This window comes from Podarcis gaigeae (assembly GCF_964106915.1).
Source record: "Podarcis gaigeae genome assembly, chromosome: 5".
Lineage (NCBI taxonomy): Eukaryota > Metazoa > Chordata > Lepidosauria > Squamata > Lacertidae > Podarcis > Podarcis gaigeae.
In genome coordinates this window covers 27,446,091-27,462,322 of record NC_139681.1, presented here as the reverse complement: position 1 = coordinate 27,462,322, position 16,232 = coordinate 27,446,091, and the positions used below count along the sequence as shown (strand labels likewise).

Below are 16,232 nucleotides of genomic sequence, written 5' to 3'. Positions count from 1 at the left end.
AGGCAGAAAAATATTCATGCCCCCCCCCAACATCTTTCTCCTCTTCTCTTTGCTCCTCAGTAACTTATGCAATTGGTGCACATTCTTGACTAACACTTAAATATCTATCCGAAAGCAGACACTGTAGAGTGTCTGTCTGCTCCTACCAGGCACTTGGCAGTGATGCAGAGGGCTAGACCTCAGGGCCAAAATCAAAGGCACTGCAGCACAGCACCCACCCACCCTATAGAGTCCGAAATGTCAGGCTAATAGGCCTGGTGTCAGCAGCTGGGCCAGCACAGGCATGCCAGGTCACCGCAACATCTTTCTATTTTTTAAAAAAGATGCTCACTTTATTCTGTTTACTGTAAAATATATTATCATTTTCTACAGCAAAACTGTGCTTATTCATAAATAAGCAATGTTGTGGGGAGGGTGAGGAATGTTAGTTGTGTGGTTCACAACTGAGCCAATACACATAGCCATCTAAAGAGGAAAGTGTAGGGTAAGACCATGAAGCCCAGAGCCTGAGATTACCTAGCTATACTACTGGTGGAGGCAGTTGCCTGAGAAAGTTCATGCCGTGAGAAATTAGTTCATCTAAAAGGGAGGAAGACACAACAAGAGTCAGTCAGAAAGACCTACATGGGTTGCAGGGCTTTTTCGCTTTCTTCTTTAAAGAGCAGCTACCTAGGATGCAGAGATTCAGCTTCTGAGCATGTGGTCTGCTTCCTAGGGACTGTTCCACTTCAGAATGCATGTGTTGGACTGTTATCTCATGGTTGGTTGGTTGGTTTGTTTTTGTTGTTGTTGTTTAAAAAAACCTTTTCTGAATGTTTAAAGTTAGCATATCAGAGAAAATGATTTCACCCTAAGCTGCTTTCCCAATTTTTTGTTCCAGCTTTTCATAACAGTTAAGATTCAAACACAAAGAGTAGACAAGCATGATAACAACAACTGCAGTATTAAGTGATATAGTCCAAGATGAACTATTTCTGCATGCCAGAATCGACTTTTTTTAACACACTAATTTGTTTGCTTCTGTAATTTATTACCTGGTCATCAATGACTAATCAGCATTTCTTGGTATAAAAAAACCCTATAGTGTAAGGGAAGGACTATTCAAAATATGAAGTTAAAAAGATGGAACCTTAGTTTTTGTCTGCTGGAATAGTCAGCAAGAAAGGAAAATCATTATTTTCGGGCGGGGGGGGTCCTCTGAGTAGAAGTAAACACCATGCTACTACAAATATTCTATCAGCGCAAGCATTTCAGCTTGCCAAACAGAACGAAACACCCCTACATATTGTTCTGGGGGTTCTCCTGACTCCCGCAAGCGAATTTTGTGGGGTGCTGGGGGAAGGACTGAAAGCCCTGTGCACAAGCAAAAGCCCTTGCACAGGGCTTCCACTGATGGGGTTTGTTAGATAAATCCCAACCATTTTTTTGGTGATCCTTCATAGCATGGCATGGCTCAAGATAGGCCTTGTCATGTACACAGAGTACTTCCCCTACAGGCAACTTCCAATGACAGCCCATCACAGATGGCTTCTGTCTAAGTTTAAGAAGACTTTTAAAATGTGACACTACCATGTGGACATCAGTAGCTGCTGTTTCTGACAAGTAAAATCCAACATGGCATGATTTTATTGCTCGGAGTGGTGTTGAATAGCCAATATTTGGGAATATGGGTGACTGGCTAATATTGTAACACATTCTTTAGGGTGAGGAGGCAAAAAACATTCCTGGTGAATCTGTTACAGAAGAACAGTTTACTGATGAAGAAGGCAACCTCGTCACCCGAAAAGTAATCCCACCTTGCATTTTCATTCTTTTCTCCCTCTCCCTCTCTCTGTTGACTCTTTCTACATTAGCTTTGTCAATTCAGAGTCGGGTGGAAAAAGTATCGATTTTTGTTTTTCCCATATTGCTTCCCTACAGGTTACCCGGAAAGTGTTAAGGCGTGTTGTTATCCCACATGAGAAAAAACCTGGTGACATGGTAACCAGCGTGTGTGTGCAGGAATAGCAAATAAGGGCTGTTCTCTAAATGCTAAAGATTGCTTGCAGTTGAACATTAAAGCAATGCAAAGCAAGAGTGCCTGTGCTTTTGACAAGCTGTACATTTGAACTCAGAAAAGGCGAGGTCTCACAAATAGTGTGTTGTGTGTTGGCAGGGTTATTTGGTTTTTCATTCAGTGCCTTCAGATTCTTGAGAGAAATGTATTTCATTTTGATATTCTAGTAGGAAACGTTAGCATTAGGAGTGGTTTTTAATACAGCCATTTGAAATGGTGGAGTCCGAGCCTGAACACACTTTGCCATTCCCATCTCCTACTACCTCCTCCAGTTTCTTTTACTAGCTTGACAGAGGATGACACAGAGCAAACTGGGGGGGGGGGGCTAACTTTGTGGTCTTTTGCTGTAAAAGAGCTTTCTGTGGCACAGGCTGGAATCCTGTGGAAACCTACCTGGGAGTAGTCCCCACCTCCAGTGGACATAGTAGGGAGTGACTTCCCAGGAAACGTTATGCTAGGATTGCACTGCAGGTAGCTGAGGGTGCAAGCATGAAACAAGAACCAGCGATGGAGAGCCTGTAGCCCTCTAGTTTCTGGACTATAGCTGCCCTCAATCCTGACCACTATCCACAATGCCCGATACTGATGGGAATCGAAAGCTATCAGGCAGGTTTCTTATCCTTAACGTGTGGATTACAGACTACAACAATGCCAGATTTGTGGAGGGATTTTGTTTTGGTTTTTTACTTTTTAGCACCAAGCGATTATTCTTCTTCTAAATATTCCCCTATTAAGGTCCAAATTGAAGTCAGCTTTTCTAATCTTTGAATTCCTATTTTTTTAAAAAAGGCCCTAGGGAGAGTCTTGATTAATCACCTGTTTTTTAACCAATTAATGAATTACATTTAAGGTAAGTTTGCACAATACCCAGACTTAAGCACATGTCCTTTTTGAGAACTTGAAAGAAGATACCATGCTATTTTACAAACAAAAGGTATCGCTTATCCTAAAAAGGGAAGGTTGCTTTCTTTTAAAAAAAGAAAGGCTAAAGCCATTCTCAATTACAGCAACACCCCAGAAGCAAAACAGCATCAAAAAATAAACAAGTGTGCCCTTAATTCACAGACTGCCCCCCCCCCCAATTAAAACTGACCAGCACAAGTTAATGACCTAAACTAAAGGATTACTTGGTTACCCTGTCAAAAGCACAACTTTCTTCTAACAAAATGTTTTGATGCTGCCAATCCTTTGCCAGTTGGGCTAAGTTCCATCTGCAGGCAAAAGTTGGTTTGCCAATTTAAAAGGAAAAAATGTGAGAAAAATGTATTTCTACATGAGGAGAATGGTATACTCTTAATGAAATATTTTTTAAAAAAAAACAGGGAGAATGACAGGCATTAATGAGGAGAAAATGGGATTGTCTAACCATGGTTTTCCTTGTCCAACTGAGTACCAGATTCAGCATCATGGAACACCATTATGTAGTTAGAAGGGAGAATAGGCTGAGACCATCACTTGCATCTCACAATTTTCAGAAAAAGCAACTTGTGAAAATTCTGGTTCTTCTGTATCAGACCTATCCTTTTTAGAGACCACATTTTTTCATTAATACCAATGAGCTTTCATTCCTTCAACAGTACTCTGCACCTTTGGGTACTGTCTTTCAGTGGCAAAAGACAGATCTGCACTGTGTGTCAGCTTTTAGATTTTGTTGCAGATGCTTTTCGCTTTAGTAAATACTTTTACTGGCTTTCCTCTTCCTCCCTTTCATGACATTTTCTCCATTACTAATCTACTTCAGATGAAGCTGAGCTGTTATGAACTCTCTTAAGAGCAGTGAGCTTTGTTTCCAAAGGATCTGCTAACTTGGGATGCCCAGAAAGGGAAATCTGGGAATCTGGCTTTTCAAGAGGGGTGAAACATTCAAAATTCAAAATTGCATTAAGGGAAGTAGACCTGTGATATTTCCTGATAATCACTGAACTGCGGCAGTATCCCAGTCTAGCATACAATTCATAACATTGTAAGGCTATGTTTCCTGTACTCAGATGGTACTGAAAGCTTGTGTTTTTGCAGCTTAGTAGACTGGCTACAGAGCTGTGGTTTGTGTGTCTCTGAAGTGCTCAGATTTAATAGCTTCTTACTTGTCCCATTCCAGCTGCATGGGACCTGCTAGAAATCAGTTTGATAGCAACCTTGGCATCTGATTTCTGAATGTATACCTTTTCATTAAAGCAGGGAGAAGGTTATAAGATGAAGACGAAGAAGGAAGTCCGGCATGTGGAGAAGACGACGTATTCATAACATACAAACAGCAAATGGTCAGTTTGCTACACAGACATTCTACTCTTAATACTCTGAGCAAAAATGGAGTCTTAGGAAGCAATAAAGAGGCACGCCAGCAACAATGGCATATGTTAAGAGAGTTTCAGATTCAATACAGACACAGACTGGGACAAAAATCTCTACTTAAAAGGCTTGCTGAAAAAGGAAAGTATTTGCTAGCCAACGGAAATACACTAGAAATGGTGCCTATCTTTTAAATTGTGGGAGTACCAAAAGGGTAGGTGCCACCACAGTAATGGTCTGATTCCTGTATTGCATGGAACAGAACTTTTGATGAGATGGTACCTGAAGGAGGCCCTCTCTTGCAGAGCATAGTGATAATTTATGAATAAAAGGAGTGTGACAATCTTTCAGGTACCATAACTTTAATGTGATTATGCCAAGTTATCAAATGTTGCACCAGCACGCCCCTTTCTACACAAAGACATGCTTAGGGTGGCCTGTGCAGGCCAACACCACAAAAACATACACTTAAGCCGCTATTGCAAAGATATGTCATTACTGCTTATGCCAAAGGAATCTTTAGGACTGAAATATTAGGTGCTTTTGAAAGGTAGATTTCTGATATTGGTACTGTTTTTTTCTTCTTCTTCCCTCACCCCTCTCCCTTCTGTCTCAAGACTGTGTACGCTTTTACTGCCAGTATTCTAGAGAGAAACTCAAGGAAATGGGGGAAAAAATCAACAGGAATTTTCAAGTCACTGATAAAGCGTGTGTGTGTGTGTGTTTGCTGCTTCCACACATTAACCGCATGGATTTTATGCGACGAACAAAACAAATTTAATTTAGCATGAGCCAGTTCTACAAGAGCATGGAAATTCACTTTCATTCACAGCATTGGAGAGTGTGCAATGGAGAACGATGCAGTGTATATACAAGATTCCCACACTGGAACAGCTTCGTTGAAGCAATTTGATGTCATCTGAAAAAAGGAATTCCTGTAGGATGAGGGGATGTAACGACACTGAAAAAATGGTTTAAACCACAGAAAGACACTAAAATTTACTAAAATCCACAACAGCTCGCCTTATTTTTCTTGGACCCAAACTGTCAGGGTAATAAAATACTCTTTCGTTTTTTTCTCTTTTTTTAAGGAAAAAAATAACTAACATCAATAGTTTCACTGTAAATAAATAACACTGTATAAATTCTAAGGAGAAGTAGAATAAATGTTGATAATTCTTAGCTCACAAATGGAATATTGCATTCATGTTGAACAGAAATCAGTGTCTCAAACGGCTACACCTGCAGGGGTATTCTGGGTGTATCTTCACAGATTCTTGTATATTTAGCGATTATAATGTTTGTATATGCAAAACGCTAGCTTGATTTTAAAAAAATCTTTAAAATCTGCTGCAAATTTAATGATTCCTAAAATGAGGAATTCTGTAGTTCTGTGAAAAAAACATTTTTTTTCTTCAGAGTACTAATATTTTGATGCATGCGATTCACCTTATTTTGATGAAATCTTTTCCAGTTTTGCAAACACGAGGCCGCAATGTGACAAATAAAACTCTGGGGGGTGCAATCAACCAAGCACAGCTGCTAAGGCCCCTCCCACCCCCACCCCCCGGGCATTTAAATGGGGCTTGCAGTGGGCTCCAGCACAACCGCCACTGAAAACGAAGGCTGGTTACACAGCAGCAGTGCTTGGCGGAGTGTGCCCTTTATCTGTAAACACAAAGCCCTTCATCTAATATTTGTTGCTGTTGCCAATTTTTTCAATGGAAACGACCTGAAATTTAAAGAAACCATAACATATACAGTAGTTGCATTATAGGGAGGGGGGTGCTATCTGTTCTTGCTTTATACCAGGGGGAATATGCTTGCAGCTTTTAGAAGTGGGTTGGTGCTCTTGTCAGCACAAGTTTGGGATATTTAAAAAAAAAAAGAAATGAAGAGAAATTCTTAGTTAACAGAATGGCAGCACGCTGTAAAAATATTACTGTATTGTGTACTGGCTCTAAGATGTAGAATCTTTAAGTAAGCCAATCATCTGTAATCATTCTAGCAGTGTAATATTAGGTTGCTAAGGCTGCTGTGTTTTAAAGGGCATTTTTATTTGGGTTTTTGGTGAAATACTTTAATTTGTTAATTATCTTCATATGAAAACAGGTTTCATTGATAATAGCTCTAATTAAATATGTATGAAGAAAACACAAACACTGGATGATCTAGTTGATTATTTAAGCATAAAATAAATTGTGTTAAAACTCTTCACTTATATGTATATTGTGGTGTTTATTCATACTCCTGTGGAAATGGTGGGAGTGGCGCATGTTGAAAATGTGGTTACAAAGAGAGACTGAATGCCCAAGTTTTCCTGCTCCCAAGCGGCACTGCCCTACCTTCTCTTCTCTGGCTCCCTCCCATCTCTTTGCCTTCATGCCTTCTCTGCCTGCTGCATTATTTCACATCTTCCCTAGAACTCCTGCCACCTCTTCTTTCTCTGATATTGGCTTCTTCTCATTTTGTAAGCCTCCAAGCTTCTCCTGATCCAGCTTATGTCTCCTTAAGCTTTTCTTCTTCCACACCTTCTTTCCCAGTGCTTGCATTCCTCCTTGACTTCATCACCTTCCTTCCATACACTGCTTGCTTCCATGTCATCCCTTTAACTCAGGGTCTCACCCCTGCTTCCCATCTTTCATCCCTGTGCAGCGAATGCTATTGGCTACTGATGTCAGGTTGGGCTGCTGATGTCATAGTGGCTCGCCTTATGATGGAACCTGTCTCCTGCCTTAAGTAGCAAAGCAATGAAGAGAAGACATGGGCAAACTCCCTTGCAGAAAAGTGGAAGATTATAGTACCAGACTGAAAATGATGCATGGAGAACATCAAGCATCAATTCTTTGCTGAGTGCATTTCACTAGATGCACTGGAAGAATAGGTATTTTGCCCTTCTCTCACATGTGGAACACTTTCAGATACAAGTGGTGTTTCTTGTACCATTTCTAGTATGAACCATTACTCCAGGTTACGCACCAGCCATATGTTGGATAGGCAAATAAACAAATGTGCAAATAAAACATCCTCACAGGGCTTCTCTAAGTGCTTGGCTCACAGCTTCAGCTTCCTCCACTCTGTCCATCATTGTCCTCCTACTTCAGAGGGGAGTGTTGATCCCTTATGTCTTTTAATCAGTGTTCAGGTTCTTAGCTCATCCTTGGGGTACACCAGAACAGTCATTATGATGATAAATATCCTCAAATTATATTGATTTGGAACTTAAAACTCCAGAAGAATAAAAAAAGATGCTGCACAACTTTGGGCTTCCAACCAGCAACTTGTAGCTTGCAATCAACACAGTAAGAGTCCGAAAATAGGATATAAGGCAAATGATCAATGCTCATTTAGTACGACTGAGCCATTTGCAACTTTTCAGTGACGAAAGGACTATTTTCCACAGCACGTAAGTGTGTAGTACCACCAATGGATTGCAATCATAAATACTTAAATTCTATTAACATAGTAGCATACTGTTATCTCTCTTTAAAAGTATTAATTCTATTCATGGATTAATTCTACTCATGAATATTCATCACTTGTTCTCTAGATTTAATTAGTACATGAGGACTTAAATAACTGCACGTGTGAACTATCTCTGTTGAAAAGTATTATTTCTGAGCTGAAACTACACTAAATATCACTTTAGTTATTTATACAATATAAAGCATTTGTTTCATCTCCCCACATAAAAAAAAATTGTCCATTTATTTTTGTAGGTAACATGGGTGGCAATAGTGCACTAGTCTGGAACTAGTCAAGACAGCAGGCATTTGGCAAAATCCTGTCTCCCCCAGAGAGTTTATGGCTGTGTACACATTACCAGCTTAAGATGCAGCTAGGCCTTTCTTTTTATCAATTTAGATCAAATATGGTTTGCGGGAAAATGCATCAAAACACAGTATTTCATAGGAAATGACAGGATATAGATTGTAGCTAATGTGTGTACAACTTCCCAAACTAACAATGGGAGTTCATTGGATGCAGTGCTTTCCTTCTAGAAAAAAAGGTGCTGGTACTATGTACCCTTGAGAACTCCCAGAAAAAAGCACTGACTGGATGCAGAGTAAGCAAAGAGGGTGTACACAGCATAATACAACAAAGCATACAATGTAACATTAGTGCACTACAAGTCATCATAAAGGGCAGCCCAAGTGGAATGTGGTGGAAATCACCACAGCACCCAGAAATTGTGACATAGGTTTCACAGTAGCAGACATTACCAGGGCACAGAGGACAAGAAAATGTCAAGATGCTATTTTTGGTGGCAGCTAGATATCTCCAAGCATGACTAGTTCCAGTCCTGGTCCCTATAGCAAAGAGGGTAATATAGATGCAATGAATCACAGGTTGTTGGTGGTTGTTTTTTTAAGCTGTATAATAATGCTAATTGGTCATACTTTCTTCAGTGTTTCATCATGTCTGGAGTTCTTTTGCAAGGTGTGTATTTTGCACAAAAGTCAAAGAAAGAGCAATCATGAATAGAAAGTGTTGGCTGTTGGCAACAAAAACACTTGGAAAACTGCAAGAAAATTATCCCCAAGCATCTTGGTGCTACAATTGAAAGGTAAATTGCAGCGACTTAAAATTACTCCAGCAATCTCCAAATCTACACTATACATCTGTAAAGACTGACTGAAGATGCTTTCCTAACAAGTGCTGTGAGCACTGAGAGTTCTGAGCATTTATGTGGAAATACTTTTATAAAGGCAATCTCTAACGCGAAAATTAATATATGTCTCCACCAGGATTTATTTATTTTTGCTGAGGGGCATGGAAATTATTATGTTCTATATGTTGTAGCTGTATCTTAGAATCAAAAAGCACCTCAGCCCAGCTTACACTTCAAATGCAAGAAATGCCCACTTACTAGCTTTCTCCAAACCTGCTTTAAATGTGGCCAGTACACATGGTTTGCGACTTTCCCTTTTAACAAGTGAAATAACATGTTACATATTGCCAGAACCATCCAGGTACAGTGGTACCTCGGGTTACATACGCTTCAGGTTACATACGCTTCAGGTTACAGACTCTGCTAACCCAGAAATATTACCTCGGGTTAAGAACTTTGCTTCAGGGTGAGAACAGAAATCGTGCTCCGGCGGCACGGCAGCAGCAGGAGGCCCCATTAGCTAAAGTGGTGCTTCAGGTTAAGAGCAGTTTCAGATTAAGAACGGACCTCTGGAACAAATTAAGTACTCAACCCGAGGTACCACTGTATACAATACAAACACTAGAATCAAACGATTCAAACCATCCCACAAACTCTCTGCTCAGGAATATAAACTTTCCTGATACTGTGCCAATGTACATCAGCATTCATTATAACAAACTAAAATATTACTGGGGGAATGCCTCCTACAGTCCTCGCATCCCACTCCTGGAAGACAGTCAAGAATGCTAGAGAAGGTTCAGGCTTCGGCGGACCTGCCTACGTGCCTTTTATGCTACAATCAACCAGCATGCCTAGCCAGATAAGGAACAGGCAACAGCAATAGAGGTTATTCAAGGCCTACAGCACATCCCAGTCATTTTAACGGCAGTGCTAGGATCCTCACAGGTATTACAATCAGCCAGAGCAGCAACATCTAAGCTTACCCCTCCAGCAATGAAGAGTTACATACCTTGCTCTTATGTGACACAACAAAGGGAGAAAGCAGAAGTCTTGCTGATTGTTGGTGTTGCTTCAGCTTCTCTGTAAAAGATACAAGAATCATATGACCAAGACAGTACAATGAGTGGCAGAATTTTGCTCCTGGTGAAAAAGAAATCTATCATGTCTATCAGAACCTTCATGTATTTCTCTTTTAAAAGCAAGTTTCTATCGCTCCTTGTTGTGGAGGGGGTTCCCTCCCTTTGGGGAGAGGGTTATTGTGCTTTAAACAGCTACATGGCAGGCAGAAATTCAGCATGTGAATGGTTTTTCATGTCTGCAACTTTATGTTGAGAAGCATACCCTGCTGGATTTCTGCCTATTGTGTAAGAGTTGAAAATACAGGCACCTTGCAAAAAAGAAAAAGGGACTTCATAATAAAGAGAAAATATTTTATTTTATTGTTTTATTCACATAATGTACATTCTTTACAACAGACAACTCCAAAATAAAATCATATATAGCAAAACCATAAGTCTCATGTTTTCATTTACACTGATCTCCTCTCCGATACCTTTACTTTATATTTCTTGCTGCTTTCCACTTTCCTTATTTTAAGTCTCTTAAAACCTATGCCAATCTTTAACAATTTCAATTAATGCCTTCACCTCCCTCCCCCACAACCCAGTACTTCCCTCCACCTGTGTGCAGTCTTCTTTGCCTACTATTATTTTTGTTATTGTTGCATTACTCACTTTGTTATTCTATCCTTAGTATAATATTATCCTATCTCCTTGCGTCTTTTAAACTTTTGCATATTAATTTTTAAGCTCCAGCACCGACTTTTTTCATGTATTCCTTAACACATTCCCACTCTTTATTAATTTTTTTATTAGAGCAGCCTCTGATTGATGCTGTTAGTTTTGCCATCTCCGCGAATTCGAGAAGTTTGGCTCTCCATTCTAATAATTCTGGTATTTTATCAGTTTTCCAATTTTTCGCCACTACAATTCTGGCTGCTGCGATTGCGTAAAGGAATACATTCCTTTTATCCTTGGGGATGTCACTCAATACTAAACCCAGCAAAAATGCCTCTGGATTTTTAGAGATTGAACTCCTAAATATATTTTTAAGAGTTCTTACTGTATCATAATCCAGAATTGTTTCACCACTTTGCACCCCCACCACATATGGTACATCGTTCCCACCTCTGTTTTGCATCTCCAGCAGAGATTTGTTTTTTGTACATCTTTGATAGTTTTACTAGGGTGAGGTACCAGAGGTAAAACATCTTCATTATGTTTTCCTTAATCAAATAGCACGCTGTAAAATTTATATCGGTTTTCCATAGTCTTTCCCATCTGTCTAAGTGAATTGTCTGGCCCAGCTCTTGTGACCATTTTATCATTGGTTCTTTTATTACCTCATCTTTTCAGTTCCCATTCAAGGAGCAAGCTGTATATTTTCGATATTATTTTCCTATTTGGTTGCAGAAGTTCACTTTGTAATTTTGATGTTTTTTGTTCAAATCCTATTTTTTATCTTGGTTGAGGATATGCAATACCTGGTGATATTGTAGCCCGCTGTTACAATAGTTCTTAACCTTTTCATAAGATCTTATGTTTACCTCACCGTGCTCTTTTATTAGTAACTGTTGATATGTTGGCTAGCCCTTCCCCATATTTACTCTTTTAAGAGAAAATATTTTTAAAAGGTGACAAATCAATTACTCAGAAAGCAAGATGCTTTAATCAATTATATAGCTAGTGGCCTAGAAGTAGAACTCCACTCTTCAAAAGACTCTTGTCCTGTTTAACGAAACTGAGTAATTACCCTTGCCCAACTGTAAGGTTCTATATCAAATGAAGTTCTATGGCTGCACCTATTCCCCCTTCTACTCCCTGGCCAGTAAATAAATAAAGCAGGAAAAATTAACTGCAGGAAATACTAGATTTCAGGTTTCAAGCTGTTACATCCTCTCCTCTCCCCAAAACATATTCCCTTTTTAAATGCATTATTTAAATACTAGCTTTTATCTAGCATAGTGCAAGTATCTTCTTGTAAGGCACTCAATAGCACAATCCTAAGCATGTTTTGGCGCTGTGGGTTAAAGCCTCAGCGCCTAGGACTTGCCGATCGAAAGGTCGGCGGTTCGAATCCCTGCGGCGGGGTGCGCTCCCGCTGCTCGGTCCCAGCGCCTGCCAACCTAGCAGTTCGAAAGCACCTCCGGGTGCAAGTAGATAAATAGGGACCGCTTACCAGCGGGAAGGTAAACGGTGTTTCCGTGTGCGGCTCTGGCTCGCCAGAGCAGCGAAGTCACGCTGGCCACGTGACCCGGAAGTGTCTCCGGACAGCGCTGGCCCCTGGCCTCTTAAGTGAGATGGGCGCACAACCCCAGAGTCTGTCAAGACTGGCCCGTACGGGCAGGGGTACCTTTACCTTTTAAGCATGTTTACTCAGAAGCAGTGCTTTTTTCTGGGGGGATGCATACCCCTAAACATTTTGTGAATCTAAGTTTGGTCTCATTGAGGGGCAGTATTTCAATATGAGTAGGAAAACGAGAGCACCGCTAAACATTTTCTTAGGGGGGGAAAACACTGCTCGGAAGTAAGTCCTATTGAGTTCAGCGGGGCTGACTCCTAGGACAGTAGGTATAGCATTGCAGCCCACATCTTCCTCTCACGTTCCACTGCAGGGCAAAATGCAGGCTACGGTTTCCGTATCTCAGGTAACAGGCCACAATTTCCTCCAAACCACTTAAGAGCATAGCTTCCAAATGCTGCTGACATTTTGGTTCCTATTTTTCTGCCTTCTTTAAATTCATTCATTGAGGAACAAGCTTATTGATGCAGCATGTATTTTTCCTGAGTCATTTGAATACTGAAAATTGAAAATGCTAGCATTTACAAGGAAAATGGGGCTTGCTGTCTGCTTTCCCAAAACCATAATGCCATCTGTAGTGTACTCTTTACAGCTATTTAATTGCAAGTCACAGGGGAAAGGGTCTTTCAGTGATTGGAGCAGAGACTCTTAAGGAGAAAAAGGCATTTAAAAAGCTTCTTAAATGAGACTATAATGCAAATGTAAAACCTACTGTAGCTGGTTTTACATTCCAAGGTCTCTTCTTTATTATCTCCTGCAGTATCAAAATTCACATGTGGCAAGGACAGAGGCTCTCAGCTGATTATAGATGCATGTGTGGAAATCCTCGTAAGTTAGAGTGTCCTCCAGATGTAACCTGCTGCCCTCCAGATGCTGAACTACCATCATTCCTCAAAATTGGTCATGTTGAATGAGGTTTCTGGAAGTTGACTGAGAACACTCAATACATTTAAAACATGTTCCCCACCACCACAAAGAATCATGGGAACTGCGGGTTGTTTAGAGTGATGAGGACTGTAGCTCTATGAGAAGTAAACTACAGTTCCCAGGATTCTTTTGGACAGGGGGATGTGCTTGAAATGCATGGGGTGTCGGCAGCCAAGATTCTTCACAATCATTAAACCAGTGATGGCCAAACTTGACCCTCCAGCTGTTTTGGGACTACAACTCCCATCATCCCTAGCTGACAGGACCAGTAGTCAGGGATGATGTCCCAAAACAGCTGGAGGGCCAAATTTGGCCATCACTGCATTAAACGCACACCAGTATAGTATCCAATGCCTCACAGTGCAATCCTATATCTACTCAGAAGCAAGTACCACTGAATGCAATGGGCCTCGCTCCCAGGTAAGGGTAAGTAAGACTGCAGCCTCAGTCAGTATACACCAACTCAAGGAGGTCTCCTTGCCACTGCCCCAAAAATATTACAAGGTTTGTCTGCTTATGAATCAAAATGCCAAAGTTAAAAGGGGGGGGCTGATCCTATGCTTGGTTACTTGGAAGCTAGTCCTGCTATGTTCAATGAGGCTTAAAGGTAAAGGTACCCCTGACTGTTAGGTTCAGTTGCGGACAACTCTAGGGTTGCACGCTCATCTCGCTCAATAGGCCGAGGGAGCTGACGTTTGTCCGCAGACAGCTTCCAGGTCATGTGACCAGCATGACTAAGCCGCTTCTGGCAAACCAGAGCAGCACACGGAAACACCGTTTACCTTCCTGCCAGAGCGGTACCTATTTATCTATTTGCACTTTGACATGCTTTCAAACTGCTAGGTGGACAGGAGCTGGGACCGAACAACGGGAGCTCACCCCATCGTGGGTATTCAAACCGGCGACCTACTGATCGGCAAGCCCTAGGCTCTGTGGTTTAACCCACAGCGCCACCCACGTCTCTCAATTAGGCTTACTTGGGCATAAGTGTGCACAGGAAGTCTAATTTCTTATCCTTAGGAGGATGAAGCAGAGCAACTACATGACAGAATATGCCATTAGAGAACTATTAAATGAGGATTAAATGAGAAGACCTTTGTGGAGCAGGACAAACAAATAACTATTATGGTAAGAGATAATTAAATCCCACATACACCGCCATTACAAGAATTACTACTTTTGCTAAAAGCCAGAGCAGCTGCATAAATAATTGAATAACTACCAATTACGTGGGCTTTGTGAACAGGTGACTTGGGGAGCACAATGAACCAGCTTGCAGAGGCCAAATTTTCATTTTGAGAAAGCAGGCGTTGTGGGACATTTTAGGGAGCGTAGAAGCGACATTGCCATTTTAAGGCTGGCACAAAATAAAGTCAGCCAAGTGCTCCTTCACACAACAGTTTTTTGTCACATTGCTCCCTCCCACAATATGCCAGAGAACATAAGATTAGTTATCTATACCTTTTCAGTTTCAACATTATGCAGCTGTTTAACACTTTCCTAAGATGCCTCACAGTGTTAAAATATGACAAGCAAACAACAGCAACATCTTACAAAAACTATCACACTATACCATCACACTGATTGTGACCTCATGCTGATGCTGGCCACCTAAAGAAGAGAAAAACTGACAAACATGCCCTATCACAATTGTCACCACTTTCATGAGAAATGTGTGTTTTGTACCCTTAACAAGTGTTTCTTTTTGTCTTATTTTGCCCTTCCCTCAAATTCAAGTGATACCTCTAATCAGGCAGGCAAGCATCACCATATGCCAAAACTTCTTAGGGTGTGGGATGACTATCCTATAATTTCAGCTGTGTGTGTCTGTGCTATGTCCATCTGAAGCCCACCTGTTATTTCTTTTTTAAATGGGAGACACTCTTGTTAGCCATCACCATGTGGGGATAAGGAAACATCAAAAGCCAGCTTGAGAATTCCCATGGAGAAGAATGGAAAATAAAAACTAAAGCATTGACTCCTGCACATGCCTAATATTAGATTTTATCCCACTAATAGGGCATAGAGATACTTGTATGCACCAAAGCACAAAACATTTCACCCATATGTATGGCCATTCTTACATAAGGGCATCTGCATGGAGCACCAACTGCATCGCAAGTTAATTTATCAACATGGTGAGAGGACACACCTTTCTTTCCTTCCAATGAAACAGGATCTTTTGCTCAGGCAACCATCTCAAGTGGTATGTGATGATAAAAAAACAAAGTTCATTTGAACAGAAAGTTGGATCCTCTTCCTCCCTTTGAAATAACAGCAAAGGTCATAGAGCACAACAACCATACCTTCAATTTGAATATGGGGGGGGATTGTTTAGACACTTCCCAAGACTGCTCATATATGTGAAATGTACAGTGGGCTGCTGTGTATGCTATTCCAGCACCTGACTTCTCCTATTTCTTATTAACTATTTATGTCCTTAAGAAGGAGCAGAAAGGAGTCTCTTCAACAGTCAGCACCCTACTCCCAGGAGAGAACACCCAACTGGCTCGCATAAGCCTACCTTCATGTTTCCCCAGGCTTCTTTGAAAGGGCAGGATACAAATTTCACAACTAAAATGTTACATTAATGGCATGATCAGCAATCACAATTGTGTGCATGTGTTTAAGTTAAATAGCAGCCCAAGTGTTGGGGTGGAATTTTCATAAGTACCACAGTAAGTGGGGAAGAGAGATTTATAAAAGCTCAGTCAGTAGAGCACAAAGGGTTTAATCTCAGGGTCGTGGGTTCAAACCCCACATTGGGTTAAAGATTCCTGCATTGCAGGAGGTTGGACTAGATAATCCTCGTAGGAGCTTCCAACTCTACAATTCTATGATATTCTTCCCTATTCATGATTTCTATAAAAATTGTCCCATTCACTGTATGTAGCAATTAGCATTAGACATTGGTGCCAATTGCAACATTTTTTTTCTACTGCAAATTGCCATGTGGGTTTTAACTTTTTAACTTTTTAAAACCCA

At 40.7% G+C, this 16,232-nt stretch overlaps 2 protein-coding genes across 62 annotated transcripts in view; one reads left to right on the top strand and one right to left on the bottom strand.

Annotated features, from left to right (window-relative positions):
* ANK3 (ankyrin 3) overlaps positions 1-7,372 on the top strand; it is a 380,323-nt gene extending 372,951 nt beyond the window's left edge. For 44 of the 50 annotated variants that reach the window (XM_083740208.1, XM_083740239.1, XM_083740213.1 and 41 more), the window contains 4 exons: positions 1,703-1,786; positions 1,921-1,980; positions 4,232-4,317; positions 4,963-6,562. In XM_083740208.1, coding sequence (XP_083596334.1) covers positions 1,703-1,786; positions 1,921-1,980; positions 4,232-4,300 — 213 coding nt within the window. In that variant the 3' untranslated portion in view covers positions 4,301-4,317; positions 4,963-6,562. Of the gene's footprint in view, positions 1-1,702; positions 1,787-1,920; positions 1,981-4,231; positions 4,318-4,962; positions 6,563-7,000 lie in introns of those variants that run through there. The other 6 variants (XM_083740246.1, XM_083740243.1, XM_083740242.1 and 3 more) reach the window with 3 other exon arrangements.
* The window catches only part of LOC310845383 (uncharacterized protein), a 124,555-nt gene that overhangs the window by 99,854 nt on the left and 8,469 nt on the right, over positions 1-16,232 (bottom strand). For all 12 annotated transcript variants that reach the window (XR_014564651.1, XR_014564652.1, XR_014564653.1 and 9 more), the window contains exon 2: positions 9,970-10,040. Coding sequence is in view for 7 of the 12 variants with exons in the window: in XM_083740513.1 (XP_083596639.1) it covers positions 9,970-10,040 (71 nt within the window). In the remaining 5 variants the exon portion in view is untranslated. The remainder of the gene's footprint in view (positions 1-9,969; positions 10,041-16,232) is intronic.